The sequence below is a fragment of the Panthera pardus genome, unplaced genomic scaffold (assembly GCF_024362965.1).
Source record: "Panthera pardus isolate Hobbes unplaced genomic scaffold, ASM2436296v1 HiC_scaffold_10, whole genome shotgun sequence".
Lineage (NCBI taxonomy): Eukaryota > Metazoa > Chordata > Mammalia > Carnivora > Felidae > Panthera > Panthera pardus.
In genome coordinates this window covers 15729367-15743598 of record NW_026526655.1, presented here as the reverse complement: position 1 = coordinate 15743598, position 14232 = coordinate 15729367, and the positions used below count along the sequence as shown (strand labels likewise).

Below are 14232 nucleotides of genomic sequence, written 5' to 3'. Positions count from 1 at the left end.
AAACCTAAGATCTTATACCCCGGGATTTCAGTCTGTGGGAAAGTTCCTCCCCCCCTCCCCTGCTTTGCCTCGCGCCAAAACGTCCTTCCCTTGCTAAGTCGGGGGGAAGAAATGGCCTTCGTTCCTCTCGACTTCAGTAGCGCCCCCGTCAATGATAAAGTGTTCTTTTCATGATTCCATTGGAAACGAAATATTTCAAGGGCCTTTACAACTTCTGTGCGTTTTTACTTGCTTTATCTTCTGCCCCGCGGAAAAACTGACAGCGTCCTAGTTATTTCAGAAAAGCTCGCAAGGTTTCAAACAAAACAGGAGCAAAACTTTGGTCACTTTTACTTTCTCAAACAACAAACAAACAAAAAACAAAAAAAACCACACAGACCTGCTTTTCATAAATGTCAAATAGGAAGGAGAGATATGAATGGAGTATAAGCCCCAACCGACCTATGCTTGCGGTCTCTGAGCTCAATCTTTGAAACTGTTGCAAACCTCCCACGCTCACTAGTGATTTTTAAAGCGGGAAAGGAAAGTCCTAGGAAAGTGTATCTCCAGCCTCAATCAAAACATCAATTGGGCAATCTGGCCTCTCCCCCCCCCCCCCCCCCCGCACTCCCGAACTGCCACATCAAAGCCTCTGCAACAAGTCGGTAATTGTAATGTTGCATCTAAATATTTAAGCGAGAGTCTTGCCGTCGCGTGTCCATTTACAGTCCTCATCTGTCCTCTAATTCCATTACGGCACAAAGCAAAAATGTTTCCCAAAACTCACAAACAGGAAAAGCGTCACCCTGCTGGAGGAGGAGGAGGGGGGAGGGAGGGAGGCAGGGAGGAGGAGGAGGAGGAGGAGGAGGAGGAGGAGGAGGAGGAGGAGGAGGAGATGATGAAGGAGCACTTTCTATTGATTAGTCACTGCTTTTGTGTTAAGGGCTTTCTTTAAAATAAGAAAAAAATGGGGGGAGGCTGCAGAAATTTCACTAATGTGAGCCTCAGGCAAGAGAGGGGGGAAAAAAAAGGAGAAGAAGGGGGGGAGGCGGGCTGTGTCTAGATGAAAGTGAGAAGGACATAAAGGAGGCAATTGAGTCGGCTGCAGCCCGGCGAGCTAAGCTTCGAGCCGGCCGGAGCGCAAGGGAGGGGGCGGCGCGGCGCGGCGCTTTGGCGCAGGGCGCAGGAGTGGGGGCCGACCCATTGTGACGGCGCCCGCGGGCCCGCTCCGCCGCGCTGGGGGAGGAACAGAGGCGCCCATTGAGTGGCCGCGGCGGAGGCTGTGCCCACAGCCCCCGATGCTGCGACCGGGGCTTGGCTCCTGCGACTGCGCCTGTTCCGATCACGGTGCTGGCCGGAGGGCCGGGACCAAGCGGGGTGGGGGGTGGGGATGGGGGGCGGTTTGCTGTCCCCCGGCCTCCCAGCTCTCTCCTTTCACCCGGGCAAAGGAGCTGGAAGGACGGACGGAGGAGGGCTGCACAGCGTCTAGTGCGCTCCAGGGCGCAAGGGCCTGAGCGCGCCGAGTCAGCACGCCGCGCTGCCCTTGGATTGGGCAAGGGACGAGGGAAAGTTGAGAAGGTAAAGGGGGTCACCTAGAAGAAAGGCCAAACGCTGGAGAAAAGCGAAGGCAGTTCTGACCTCTTTCGGGGTGCCTGTCCTTCCTGTGCCCTCGAGTCTGACAAGCGGAAAAGACGTCTCCTGGCAAGCCAGTCTCAGCTTCCGTCGCCCCCCTTCCCGACCCCGCAAGGAAGCTGGAACCTCCAGAGAGAGCGCGTCCCCTGCTCAGAGCACCCAGAGGTCCTTTCTAGGCCAGCCTCCTCCCCCTCCCCCAGAGAACTCAGACCCCTTTATCAACATTCATCCCGTTTTACAAGCGGGGCAGTCGATAACTTTTGGTGCCCAAAGAACAGAGGTAATTTTTTTAGGTTCCTAGATTTCCCTTTAAACTATACTTCACTCCTACACTTGTCCTTTCTCTGGGCCCCATATGCCCTCCAGGGCTTATCTGGAAAGGGAGCTAGAGCCGCTAAAGAAACGGTCGCTGTATCCTCTCTGACAACCCCAAATTAAATTAGCTTCAGCCTCCGCGGAGTGTGTGTGTTTTCAACGGCACAGCCCCCGCTGGGGAGAATACTCTGATTTTAAAAATGGTAGCAATTGCCCTTGAATGGCAGCCGGCCCAGCTAGACGGCCCAAAAGACTAGAAACATTTTGTAGGTGAAATAGCCACTTTTTTCCACGCTGGAGAGTCCATAAAACTTCCTGGCGCAGCAGCTATTGGAGCTCATTGAATAATTCATCCCTCATTGCAAGCCCATAATGTCTATTCTCAGCCCTTTGTGGGGCTGTTTTCTCTTCTTTTCTCCTTGAATTATAAAAAGGTTGCCTTCCTTTGTTCACATCAAGCTGCTGCGAGCTGGAGCTTTGTCTGGGCCGAGCTAAAGTGTGAGTTTCAATGGACTCTCCAGGCTTTGTCTCCCAAGTTCATCTCCAAGTGTAGATTGTGTAGAGAAGGCCTTCTTTGTAAAAGCTGGAAAAGTTGTACAAATGTTTGACCAGCTCATTTGGGGCGTTTTGTCTCCTGGGCCTCGCTTGCCTGTGCTGTGAGGGAGCGGCCGCTCGGCCGCCGGTGCCTCCAGCAACAAGTAGCAAAGCCGTGCCCCCCCACCCCCCCCTTCCTGAGCCTCTCTGATAGCTCTGGGCTTCTTGCCCCTGTGCCCGCAGGGGGCCCGTTGGGTTTGGGATTAGCTGGTTCCTCTCCTTCCTCCCTCACCAGTACCTCTCTGCTCCATCTAGGTCTGGAATAAAAGCTGGGTGTCTCCTCAGAGACTACAGCAGCAAATCGCCCCTCCCAGAGGAGAGGCTTAGACTAAGACCTTGTGAGTCCCCTGCTTTAAAGGGAGGGAAACAACAGCATGTGTATCTCCCTGCCCGTGGTTGGGGGTGTCTCTTCTTGGTTGTCCGTGTGTACCGGAGCATCTAGGCTTCTGTGTATCCCTGAAATCTGCTGTTTGGGTTTGTAACATCTAAATCTGAGTGTCCCTTCAAGGTTGTGTACAGAGCTGGCATCGGTTCGCAAAGCTGCTGCCATCCGCCAGGTTGGCAATGAAAGGCAAAAGCAGTAACCAGCTTTCTACCCGCAGTCCTGACTCTGGAAGCCACAGTCCTGACTCTGGAAGTCACAGTGGGTGTTCAAGCCCATCTGGAGAGCCGCCTGCCCTTCTAAGGCAAGTCAAAACTCATCTCTACCCACCAAAGTCCAGGCCCAGAAGCAGGAACTCTAGGCATGGCTGGGACTCCAGGTGCCTCCCCACCGTCCATGCCTTTGAAGAGGTGCAACCATCCCCAAGGCCAAAACTGCTCACGGGAAAACTGCTGCAGGGACCCCTTTCTGGTTCAACTTCTACCTCCCCTGGGGGGCTGCCTTTCCTTGGCGGGGGCGGGACACCTTTAGACTCTCCAGACCAAGTGCTGCAGGTAGACGAGAAGGAAGCCGCACTTATGGCTCCAAAGGAGAGACTTTCTCTTGATGATGCCAGGTCACAGCCAACAGGGAGCAGGTGGCCTGTGCCTTCCCGTGGAGACAGGGTGCCAAAACGGCGGGCCCAAGAGCCCACATCTTAGGCTGGTTTTACTTCTAGACACACACAGAAATCCAACCCTATCGCATTTGAAAAACAATTTAAAGCACAAAACAGCCAACTTACATGTATGTATGTATAAGGCACGGAATTTGGGGGGCCCCCCGCGGCGCCAAAGAGTTTTGAATCCTTCTCTCCCCGCCCTTCCTCTGATAATGGGAAACTCTGGAAATCTGGGCCTTTCCTGAGGGCGCAAAAGTTCCTTCAGCTTCCGGGGACTCACAGACTGTCCCCAGCCCCTCAACCCCCCACGCCTGGGTCCTGTATACTGAGGGCAAGTGGGAAGCCCTTCACCAAACCGCAGCTCGCGGTTCCAGACTCCAAGGGGCTGAGACTGGTACAGAAGAAAGGCTTACAAAGTAGAAAAAAAAAAAAAAAAAAAGACCAGAGATTTTTGTTTTAATTTCAAGTGCGTCTCTGGTCCTTCATGTGAATGCTCCGTACGCGGGTGCAGTGGGTACCAAGGGAGAGACCTTGACACCAGCGGGAGCTGGCCGGCGCTCTGGGCGCCGACGTCAGAGAGCGGACGTGGCCGAGGCGCGGGCCTCCGTGCGCCGCCCGAGCGCGCCGCCGCTTACCTCGCTCGCTCAGGATGCCGTCGATGCTGTGTTTCGCCTTCTTCTCGCTCTCCTCTGCTTCCTTCCTCTCCAGGTCAGCCTCCTCCTCTTCGCCTTTCCCGAATTTACTCCTCAGGATGCGGCTGATGGAACTCACTGGAGGCGCGGGGGGGAGGGAGGGAGCGCGGACGACTGAGCCGTGCCAGGCCGGGCCGTAGGAGCCCCGAACCCCCGACCCGAGCCGTAGAGAGGCTGCCTTGCACAACTCGCCTGTGTCCTCGCCTGTGTCTCCGTCGTTCTACCACCCCATTCACCCGCCCACTCCAATCCCCCCACCACACAGTCTGCACCTATCTACGCGGAGCTACTGGGAGCCCGAAGCCTGGGAAGCCCTCACCTCCCAAGTTAGGGCCGGGAGCCGCCATCTGTGTCCCTCTTGGCAGAAAGCATTCCCCTTTTTGACCCTATAGACGGGGCTCTGGATCTCCAATCCAAGAGAACTCTCCGGCCAGCCCACCACCCCTACCACCACCTGGGTATTGGACCCCCTCGGTTCGCGTTAAGGGAGGAAGAACCACAGCGGACCCGTCCCCTGCAATTCAACGTTTTTTTGAGGCTATAAAGGGTTTAAATTTCAACTGCAGAATCGTTTCCTATTGTAAAAAATCAAAAGAAAATGCACTCTCCCCCATTTATTTTTTCCAGATTCCAGTCTGGTAAACAAATCCATACTCTGAAATATCTCGTTCTCGCAGGGGTGGTGGTGGGGGGGAGGGAGTTTCCTTTTAATTAAAACAAACTCTCCCGCGCGCCCGCGCGCTCGCCCTGCGTTCGCCCCTCTCTCCGCCTTCCCCCCCGGCGGCCGGGGCGCCGGATGGTCCCTGGGACTCTCGGGAAAAAGCCGGGCCGTTGCGAAGCCTCCCCTCCTTTGCGCACTAGGCAGAGCCTGGGCTGGCGCGGCCCCATCTCCCTTCGGTTGGGGTTACCAAAACATTTGTTTCTCTTTTAAAAGGGAACATCAATATTAATAAACAGTTGGCCTCCGCCTCGCGTTTCCTGCTTTCGTCCTCGACAGAAATCCTCTTTGGGGAGCCGTTGGCGGTCTCTCACCCCAGGACCAGCAGCTCAGCCCTCCCTGGGTAAAACACCCAGAGCGCGTCTGGCTCGTGAATATTTCAGGGCCCTGGGAGGGGCTGCCTCCCGATCGCCCGGATCGATCTCAGGGGTGATTGTGGCTTGGATGACCCGCCCGGGGAATAGCGACTGACGGCCGCGCCTGGGGAAGATGTTAATGGCCTCGTACCTGAAGGCACAGTGTTTCGATCACAGACAGCGTCCTTGAGTAATTTGTCTCGAATTTCCCAGCTGAACATGCCCGGGTTCTCTCTTTTGTATTCCTCAATTTTCTTCTCCACGTCAGGCGTTGTCACCTGCTTTAAGAGAACAGGCAGGCAGGCGTTGGTACCCCAGGACTCTGGGCCAAATGTGGTGGCCCCATCGCCTCCAGGCCCGGTGGATGCTCCTTCCTGAATCCCCTGGGAAGGTCCCCCTTGTTAGCAAAAGGACCCCGTTCTCTGGAGCAATTTACTTTTAGGAAGGGGTAGAAATGAGATCACCTCACCCCTGTCGACCCTGTTCCTCCCTAGGTAAGCTTGGGCACTTAGGATAAATTAAGAAGACTTATAACATCTTGGGGGAGAGGGGTTTACTTTCTGATCCCTGAAAATAAAGTCAACTCCTTACACAGAAACATGAAAACGAAACTAAAAAGGGGAATGTCTAAAGGAGAAGCAGAAAAATCAAGTTACAGCTACAACTCGCACCTCTCCAAAAATAAGCACAAGATTTTAGCTACCCTCAAGAGCAGAATGCAATGTAAAAGGTGATTATATGGGTTTTAAAAAATCAGAGTGGATAAACAAATACGGATAATTTGAAACACTGGGTCTTTTTTTTCTCTCTCTCTCTCAATAAAAGTTGTTTCTAGAGATTCTCGGAGAGGTTGGAAAGGGAGCTAGGAGTGGGAGGAAGGAGGGTGTTTGGAAGTCTTCGGTTTGCCAGAATCCTCCTTTCGATTTTGCCCCGTGGCAACTAGAAAATTATATTGGATTTTCCCCACATCCAGAAGAAAAGGCAGACCCACTGCAATCCCCTCCCACTGAGTCTTAGCCAGTGTGACTCCTTCATTTTTTAAAAGGAACCAAAATAATTTGAGGATAGTACCAAACTGCTTTTTAAATGCCAAGTAATCTGCCCATTACAAAGGAAACAAATCACCCTAGCTTTTGACTCCCTGAAGACAATTTGGACTGGAGGAGATTGGGGACAGAAGGTGGGAGAGAAACCATTTAGAAAACCAAAAGTGGCTCTTTAGATCTGGCAAAAGTGGTGCGGTGGGTCGGAGCTGGGAAGATTCTTGGGAAACCAGCAACAGGTGGGCACGCACAGTTGCATGCTTTATGTGTTTGCCTATTAAAATAATTTGATGAGTATTCTAGGGTTCCGGGACATTCTTAAAAATGCTGTATCTCCTTTGCAAAAAGGCTGGAGTTTTCCCTTAGCGTTTATCAAGGAGCAGCGCCCAGGCAGCAACCTTGTTCTCCTCCCCCCCCCCCCCACACCTCTTTCTAGTCTTGAAAAATAACTCCTTGGAAAGCCCCAGATGAGCGTCCTTGCCCCCTGCCCCGATCCTCCCTAACCGGGGAGACCACAGGCCTGGAGGCCTCTGGGGCCAGGCCCCAGCACTCACCTTGGGTTTGCTGCCACCAATGGCACCGGGACGGATGGAGCCGGTCTCCTGGTACCTGCACAGGATCTTAGAGACACAGCCGTGGGACACGCGCAACTGGCGGGAGATGACGCAGGGCCGGATTCCGTGGTGGGCCATCTCCACGATCTTGTGGCGGATGTGGTTGGGTAGCGGCCTGCCGTTGATAAATACACCACCGAGCTGGTTGACGCGGCCCTGGCCGAGGGGAGTGGACACTGGGAGCGGAAGGCGAAAAGAGAGGCAAAGGAAAAGTCACTTCTGGAGAACAGAGAGCAGCCGGGAAGATGAGCCCACCTAATTCCTGACGCTTGGGGACAACCCGCGTGTTACAGCCACAGCTGAAAATGCAAGACAGCCGGCTCCCAGCCCCAGCCCCTCTTCCAATCACATCTGTTGAAAGTATTAAGCAATTCGGGAGCACATAATCTTGTGTGAAGGGGCAGCAACGACAGCAAACTAACTTGCCCCAGAGAAACTGTCTTCCTTTTGGGCCCGGAGAAAGTGGCATCTTTGGCAGGGGGTGGGGGTTGGAAGGGAAGACCCTCGGGCCAGTATCTTGAAGCTTGCTCGAGAAACAGCCTCCAGGCAGAGAGAAGGTTACCCAGACGCTGGCCTCCTGAACTCCACTCCCCCAAAACCCCGTTCAATTGGAACCACTCCTTTTCTAAGGGACTCAGAGGAGCTGACAGCCCTTGGGGTTTCTGGCTGAGAGTGCAGCAGCCAAAGGTCAAAGAGGGTCCCCAAAGGAGGCCTCAGGTGGTAGCGAGTCACCTGTTACACCTGGGGACCCAGAGGACAGCAGGGTCTGCAGGCAGCCCCCTTCACCTCCATCCATGCTCTAGGTATGACATTATACTCCAGACCCAGCCTGAAGGGGGGACGCCTCTGGATCAGCTTCCCCCCCGCTCTTGCTGCCCCAACCTCTTCAACTATCCAAAGTCTTCCTGCCTTGGGATTCCCTTCTGGATGACTGCAAGGCAGTTCCCCCAAAAGGGTTTATGGAAACTTCGAGATGCCACTTGAGATGAATGGAACTCTAATTAATTAATCGGTTAATACTAAAAATTCCAAGCACGAAGCCACCCGGCTCCTGCCACTGCACTCTGCGGCCGGCGAGAAAATTCTTTCGGAACTAACAAGAGCTTAGCAAATGTCCGCGCAGCCGCGACAATTTTGAAAGGCCCTGGGGTGGGCAAAATGCGGAGATGGTGCTTTCTGGCGCTCAGAAGCCGGTCCATCCCTTCCCCGCCGCCGCCGCACTTGCAAAACAGCAGAGGAAAGTGGACCGGCCCGGAGCAGGCCTGGCCGCCGAGCTTCGCGAGGGTTTGCAGAAAGAGCTGCGCTCTGTTTGCAGGGAGAAAATCGAGCGGAGATCTCTCCCCGACTGTTAGCTCGGTGGGGGGGGGGGGGGGGGGGGTCGGGGCACCCAGGGAATGGGGCTCCCAGGGCACGCCGAGGAAGCCTGTGGAGACGCTGGAGCAGCCCGGCTCGGGCCCCGGGCTCCGCGCGGCGCTGAGGCGCCCCCCCACCCTTACCTTCCAGAGGGAAGCCGCTGCGCGGGTAGTTCTGCCCCGGGCCCGGCCGCATCATCCTGGGCACGGCTCCGGCCAGCGTGGTCATCCTGGGGGCAGCTTCGCTGGGAAATTATATCCAGGTGAAGGCGAAAGAGAAAGGCGAGCGCGGTGCTGGCGGCTCTCGGGAACTGCCCCCGAGCGTGGGGAGCCCCTCCCCAAAAAGGCTGGAAAGAGAGGGAGGGACGTGGGCAGGAGGGCTGCCCGCTCCTCGTCCAGAGAGCGGCTCGGGAAGGAACCGGGGAAAGGGGCGGGCAGGGAGGCCCCAGAGTCCGGGATCGCGAGCCCAGGGCGGAGAAGTTTGGTTTGAGTCTGAGCGAGTGGCCCTGCGGCGGGGGGCGCTGGGGAGGGGGCTGCGAGCGCCGCGACGAGCCAGGGAGGGGGGGGTGGGGGTGGGAGCGCGGCCGGCCTGAATCTCCTCCCGTCGTGACACCGAGTGCGGGGATCCGGGCTCGGGAGCATTTATTAGTTCTTTCACCCAAAGCTTGGTCAGGAGCCCTGAGCTGCGATTGGCCGACGGGGAGACCGTCCCGGGTGGCGGAGACACGCGCTGATTGGGCGACAGCGGCCACTTTCTCTTCCCATCCCCGGCGGTGCCAAGGCCTTGGCCGGCCCGGAGAGGGACCCACGCTGCTCCCCTTCCCCGGAAGAGAAGGGCAGAGCCGTGGAACCTGGAAGAGACAGCCCGAGGGAGGTGGCAGCTGCGCAGAGGAGAGGAGTCCCTGTTTCTTTTTTTCACTTCACGTGTGTCCCTCTCTCCTTGACTTTCTATTGCTCTCTTTGTCTCTGTCTCCCTCTGTGTATCTCTGTGTGGCTTTCTCCGTCTCTGACTCTATTCTTCCCGTTCCGTCTCCTTGTCTCTCTATGTCTCTATTTTTCTGTGACTCTTTTTTCTAGTTTTGTTTGTTTGTTTGTTTGTTTTACAACCACTGGAGGGGCGCAATTACAATAAGAAGGCATTGGGACCCTCTGCCCGCCCCCCCCTCCCTTGTTTAGCTTTCTCTCTTCTGGTCAATGCCCCTTTGGCCTAGGTTTGTTATAGGGGTCCTCCCGGTGGGGTTCCTCCCAGGAGGAGTCCAGAGTGTGCTGATAAAGTTCTTTTGTCTTCTCGGTCTGGGAGCAGGAGTGGTGAGGAGCTTCGGCAGCCATTGGGGAGGCCCTAGGACTCGCTAGTTGAAGTCTGGGGTGGGGAGGGAGAAGAAAACTGCCTCTTGATTGAAAAACCCACTCTGGGAAGCCCCAGCTCTAAATCTCGAGGTATAGATCCCCAATGCGGCAGCAGAGATGTGTCTGTATGTTAAAGTTTTGCCCGGCTGCTGCGTTTGTTCTCAGGAATTTATTATGGTATTCAGACTAAACTGCTGGAAAAATAAAAGGAGCGAAGTCTTGGCTAGGAGCTGAAGTGTCCCCAGCAGGATATGACGCCAGGAGTGTTGTAAAGACTGTCTGTCCTTAGAGAAGGTACCATTGTGCATAGCCCTTTATTTATAACTTGGTAAGTGCCAGCGAACTCGCCTCCTTTACACCCCGAGTGCCAGCCCCGCGCTCTGCCTGCGCTTTATTCGCTGAAGTCTATTCAAGGACTGTCACTCTGGGGCTGCGAGGTATTCAGGGCCTTAATCAATCAAAAGGATGAGAATCGGGCAGGTTTTTCCCTTTGAAATAAAGGAAACAATGACTTCTGGGCTTCATGTTCCCCCTTTTCCTTTTACGATTTTTGAATTTTTCCTGCGCCGGAGTTCCCCACCCCTCTCTCTAGGTCCCCCATCCCCCAACTCCTTTGACAGTTTTCACGTGAAGGCGGGCCCCCAACCCCACTTCCCCACCCCCTAATTAAGGCAAACTCAAAAGGGAAGATGGGGGTGGGGGGGGTGGGTAGCTTATAACTGCTCAACCTTCTGGGAGTTGGTTCTTTAAAAATCCACTCGCAAGTGGGAAAAGCAGGCAGCTTTCGGCCGGCTGGGCTTCAACATTAAAAGGCTTGACTGACCTTCCGAGCTGCGGAGACAGGCCTCTGGAAACATGGAAAAAAGTCTGGACATCTCCTCACTCACCAAAGGGGGGGGGGGGGGGCTGACGTGCATTCATAGTACAAAGGAGAGTCACCGCTTAAAATGAAGCCCTATTTAACCTGATATTACATAAAACGATTCAATTTGTCAAGGGGAAAACGTTCTCATTTCCTTTTTGGGGATCACCAAAATCCGTGTCCTTGTTTCTTCCTAAGCCACTTCTCAGGGATTGCAACCCCTGAGCTAGAAATTCTTTTTTTTTTTTTTTTTTAGTTTTCCGTCTTTAAAAAGTTGAGTGGAGCCGATAGGGCACTTTCTAGGGTCAGCGGTAGTTGGAAGAGGGAGGTACCCAAGGTGTATTTTAAGAGGGCAAATGCGGACTCAACTCGCCACTGAAAGGAACCCAGGAACATCCGGGACTGAGTCTCATTTGTATCCGAGCCGAGGGCTGTGTCTCCAAACCCTCGCGGCGCTGACCCGGCGCGCTCCGGCTGGATGTTCTCCTTCCCCAAAGCTTGCAGATCAGAGAAGGTGCGCGGGCTGCAGACTCCTTCTCCCGGGTTGCACGTCCAGCAACCGTGAGCGGCAGGGCCAGGGGCATCCTGGAACGAAGGTACTGCGGGTTGAACTGGATCTGGAAGTACCCATGGAAGCCAGTCCAGTATGCGCATCCATAAACCGACCACCACTTGCTATAAAAACGTACAAATGGAGGCCACGAGGGTGTGTGTGTGGGCGGGGGGGGGGGGGGGGGGGGGGGGTTGGGGGCCTCAAGCTCCAGGATCTCTACTCCCGGGCCTTCCCCTGCGGGAGAGCTCTTCTTCTGTAGCCAGATTAACTCATACCCTCTCCAGCGGGTGGCGGTCAGAGGACCCGGGAGACTCAGAGGTGGGTGAGAGGGCACCCTCAGTCTCCCAGCAGCTGGGTCATTAGGGCTGCGGGGCCACTTTGGATCCAAAGACCTCGGGAGTCCAAGTTCCTTGAACTTGGTATCCCTGATTTCCGACCGGGGAAGGCCGGGACAGCGACATTGGCTGAGGCTCTGGGGCCCATGGCGCCCACTCGCAGCCAAACCAGACCAGGCCCGGAGCCGGAGCCTGGACATAGACGAGCGCAACAGGTCGCGGAAGGGTGGGGTGGTTCCTGGCTTTCCAGATTGGTTTCGAGAACGAACCCGGGTTCTACACTTCAGCCACTCCTTCCCCATCTCCGAAGCTTGTGCCTCCCTTCTTTCAGAAGTCTCTCCGGAAGCAGAAGTTACCCCCGCCCCCCCCCCCATTCCCCGGAGCAGGAAGGGAGTGTCCACCCAGGCCCTGTCCCCGTTCCCAAGCCTCTGAGCCAGAGTCTCCGCGCTGCCTCTGGACGCGATACAGTCGCCAGTTGACAAAGGAGTGGCCCCAAAGTGGGTCTTGGAAGGCAAGCGCCCTCGCCCCTGCGGCACTGAACGCAGGTTTGGAAGGCAGCATCATTTCCCCAGGCTGACAAATTACCCAGAAAGCAGGCAGGAAAGTCTCTAGGACAGTTTCCAGAACGAACGTGGTGTCCACGCGCACTATCCATGCACGTGCAAAATGCCACTGAAGCCTTGAGGGCAATAGGAAGATAATGGTGGGAGGCGGGGGAGAAGGATAACTCGCCGATGCCTCCTCTGCCCCGAGTTTCAGAGGAACGTCAGGTGAAACAGACAGCTGGCTGCCTGTCCAAGCCTGGGGCGAGCGTGCCGCATTCACTTGAACAAGCTTCTCCCGCTCCCGGGTTTGGATGTGTGGATCAACAGTCCAGTCGCGGTCCGGTGCCATCTGCTTTGGGCCGCAGGACGCCCTTCAGCGCGCAGCTCTTGCATTTGTGGACCCAGCCTTTCATGAGCCCCGGACTTCTCTTGGCCTCTAAGAGGCGACCTCATTTCTAGCCAGACAAAGGCCTTAAGAAAATTATGATCTATGTAAAACACTGTTCTTGATGGCCCGGGCGGGGACGTCTGCCACGCAGCCACCCAGGCCTTTTTTGCCCCAACGGGAGGGCGCGGGATCTGGCAGCCTGGCGTGGTAGCCCCGCGGGGCCGCGCCCGTCCGCTCGCCGAGTCCCAGGCATCACCCGGGGTTGCAGTCTGTGGTTTGAGCAAACACCACGAAGCCCTCGATTTCGCAGAAAGGCTGCCCCGCGTTCACGCGAGGGAAATGCAAAGCACTGAGCCCTTGACCACGCGCGTCTTGGCCGGATGGGAGGATCCGGGGTTGGTGAATGCTTGGGTTAAACCCGCCGTCCCGCGCAGCGCCAGGCGAGGCGACCATCATTGGGCCCCCCGCAGTTGTTTGTCAAAAACTTTGGCGCCGCTCTTCTCCCCCACTGGAAAATCAGTCGGGATGAGGTCGGATTTAGGGACTGGATGGGGATCTGGGCGCCGCACTGAAATGTGATGTGCGCCAACCACAGGGATTTTGCCCCTGCGGTGCCGCTGCGGCTGGGGGAGCGGCCGGGAACGTGTGAGCGGATTCTCAATAAAGAACATATGGTTTGTGGGAAGACAAGAAGGAGAACGAGGAAAGGAAAAGGAAAGGAGGGGAAGAAGAGAGATGTAAAAGGAAAAAAAATTTTTAACGGCAGCGAGGGAGGGAGAGAATGAATCTCTCGGCAAATTGTCTCCTGCAGACGTTTGTTTGGCTCTACAAAAATTATTTTTATGCAAATAAGGAAGACAAGATGCCAGAGCCCAATTTCTGGGTGGGGGAGGGGGAAGCGTCTTGTAAAAAAATTAGAATATGTCCTCTCTAATCTTCAAAAATGCTCTGACCAACTCGGTGAGAATCCACGGCGCAGGGAGGGGGGTTGATTAATTCGACAATTGCTCGGCTTGTGAGCAAGCAGGGTGTTTGCGTGGGGGTAAGGACTGAGGGGTCTTGGCAGGGCATCTTCCGATGGGCCCAGGGAAAGAGGCAGATGATCTGACGGGGGGGGGGGGGGGGGGGGGGCGCGGGAGTAGAGCTGGAGAACTTGATAGGAGGGCTGCGGGAGGCGGGAGGGTCTGTAGGGGTTTCTTTGAGCCTGAGGCCAAAACAAAAACAAAACAAAACAAAAAAACCCAGCAAGGCAAATGACCATTCCAGGAACTCCTGGAGTGGGGGGGGATGGGATGTGGGAAACGAAGGTGGGAGGAGGGAGGGGAGTGGAGGAGGTGGGGGAAAGCTAACAGGCCTTTCACTGGGATCAGGCCAGGTCTGACTCCATACGGCCCCACTGCCTGAGCCAAAACTCAGATCTGCCACAGCTCCTCAGCCTGCGTATCTTTAGCCCCCGCGGGAAATTTCTCTCCCACGAGGATTTCAGGGGGGTGGGGACGGAGCGGATGCAAGGAGCAAGAAAAGAGAGATCTTCGAGAAGAATGTTCAGACCTGGGTGTCTAGCTGAACCAGGATGCGCTGGATAGTGAGGGCACGGGAGCCTAAGGCAGCAGAGCTGTGAGTAAACCCAGGACCCGCAGTCCGCAGGGATTAAAATCTCGCCTGGAGCGAGAAAGACTCTGCAGCCAACTCCCAGCAGTGAGCGCAACAGGTGGGGGGAGGTGGAAGAGGCTGAGGCTCCCAGAGCCACGCCGGCTGGGGCCAGGGACTGGAGGAAAATAATAGGAAGCATGCAGCATGCACCCTGCCTCCTTGTGGCCCGTGGGAGCTCACCGTGCACAGAGGAGGGGACCCCCGCCCCGGG

The 14232-nt window shown here is 55.7% G+C and overlaps 1 protein-coding gene across 2 annotated transcripts in view; it reads right to left on the bottom strand.

Moving 5' to 3' along the window:
• PAX3 (paired box 3) overlaps positions 1-8894 on the bottom strand; it is a 98107-nt gene extending 89213 nt beyond the window's left edge. The window contains exons 1-4 of one of the 2 annotated variants that reach the window (XM_019445809.2): positions 8483-8894; positions 6927-7162; positions 5481-5610; positions 4199-4333 (exon numbers count right to left, since the gene is read on the bottom strand). In XM_019445809.2, coding sequence (XP_019301354.2) covers positions 4199-4333; positions 5481-5610; positions 6927-7162; positions 8483-8567 — 586 coding nt within the window. In that variant the 5' untranslated portion in view covers positions 8568-8894. The remainder of the gene's footprint in view (positions 1-4198; positions 4334-5480; positions 5611-6926; positions 7163-8482) is intronic. The other variant, XM_053904452.1, reaches the window with a different exon arrangement.
• Between the last annotated feature and the right edge of the window lie 5338 nt (positions 8895-14232).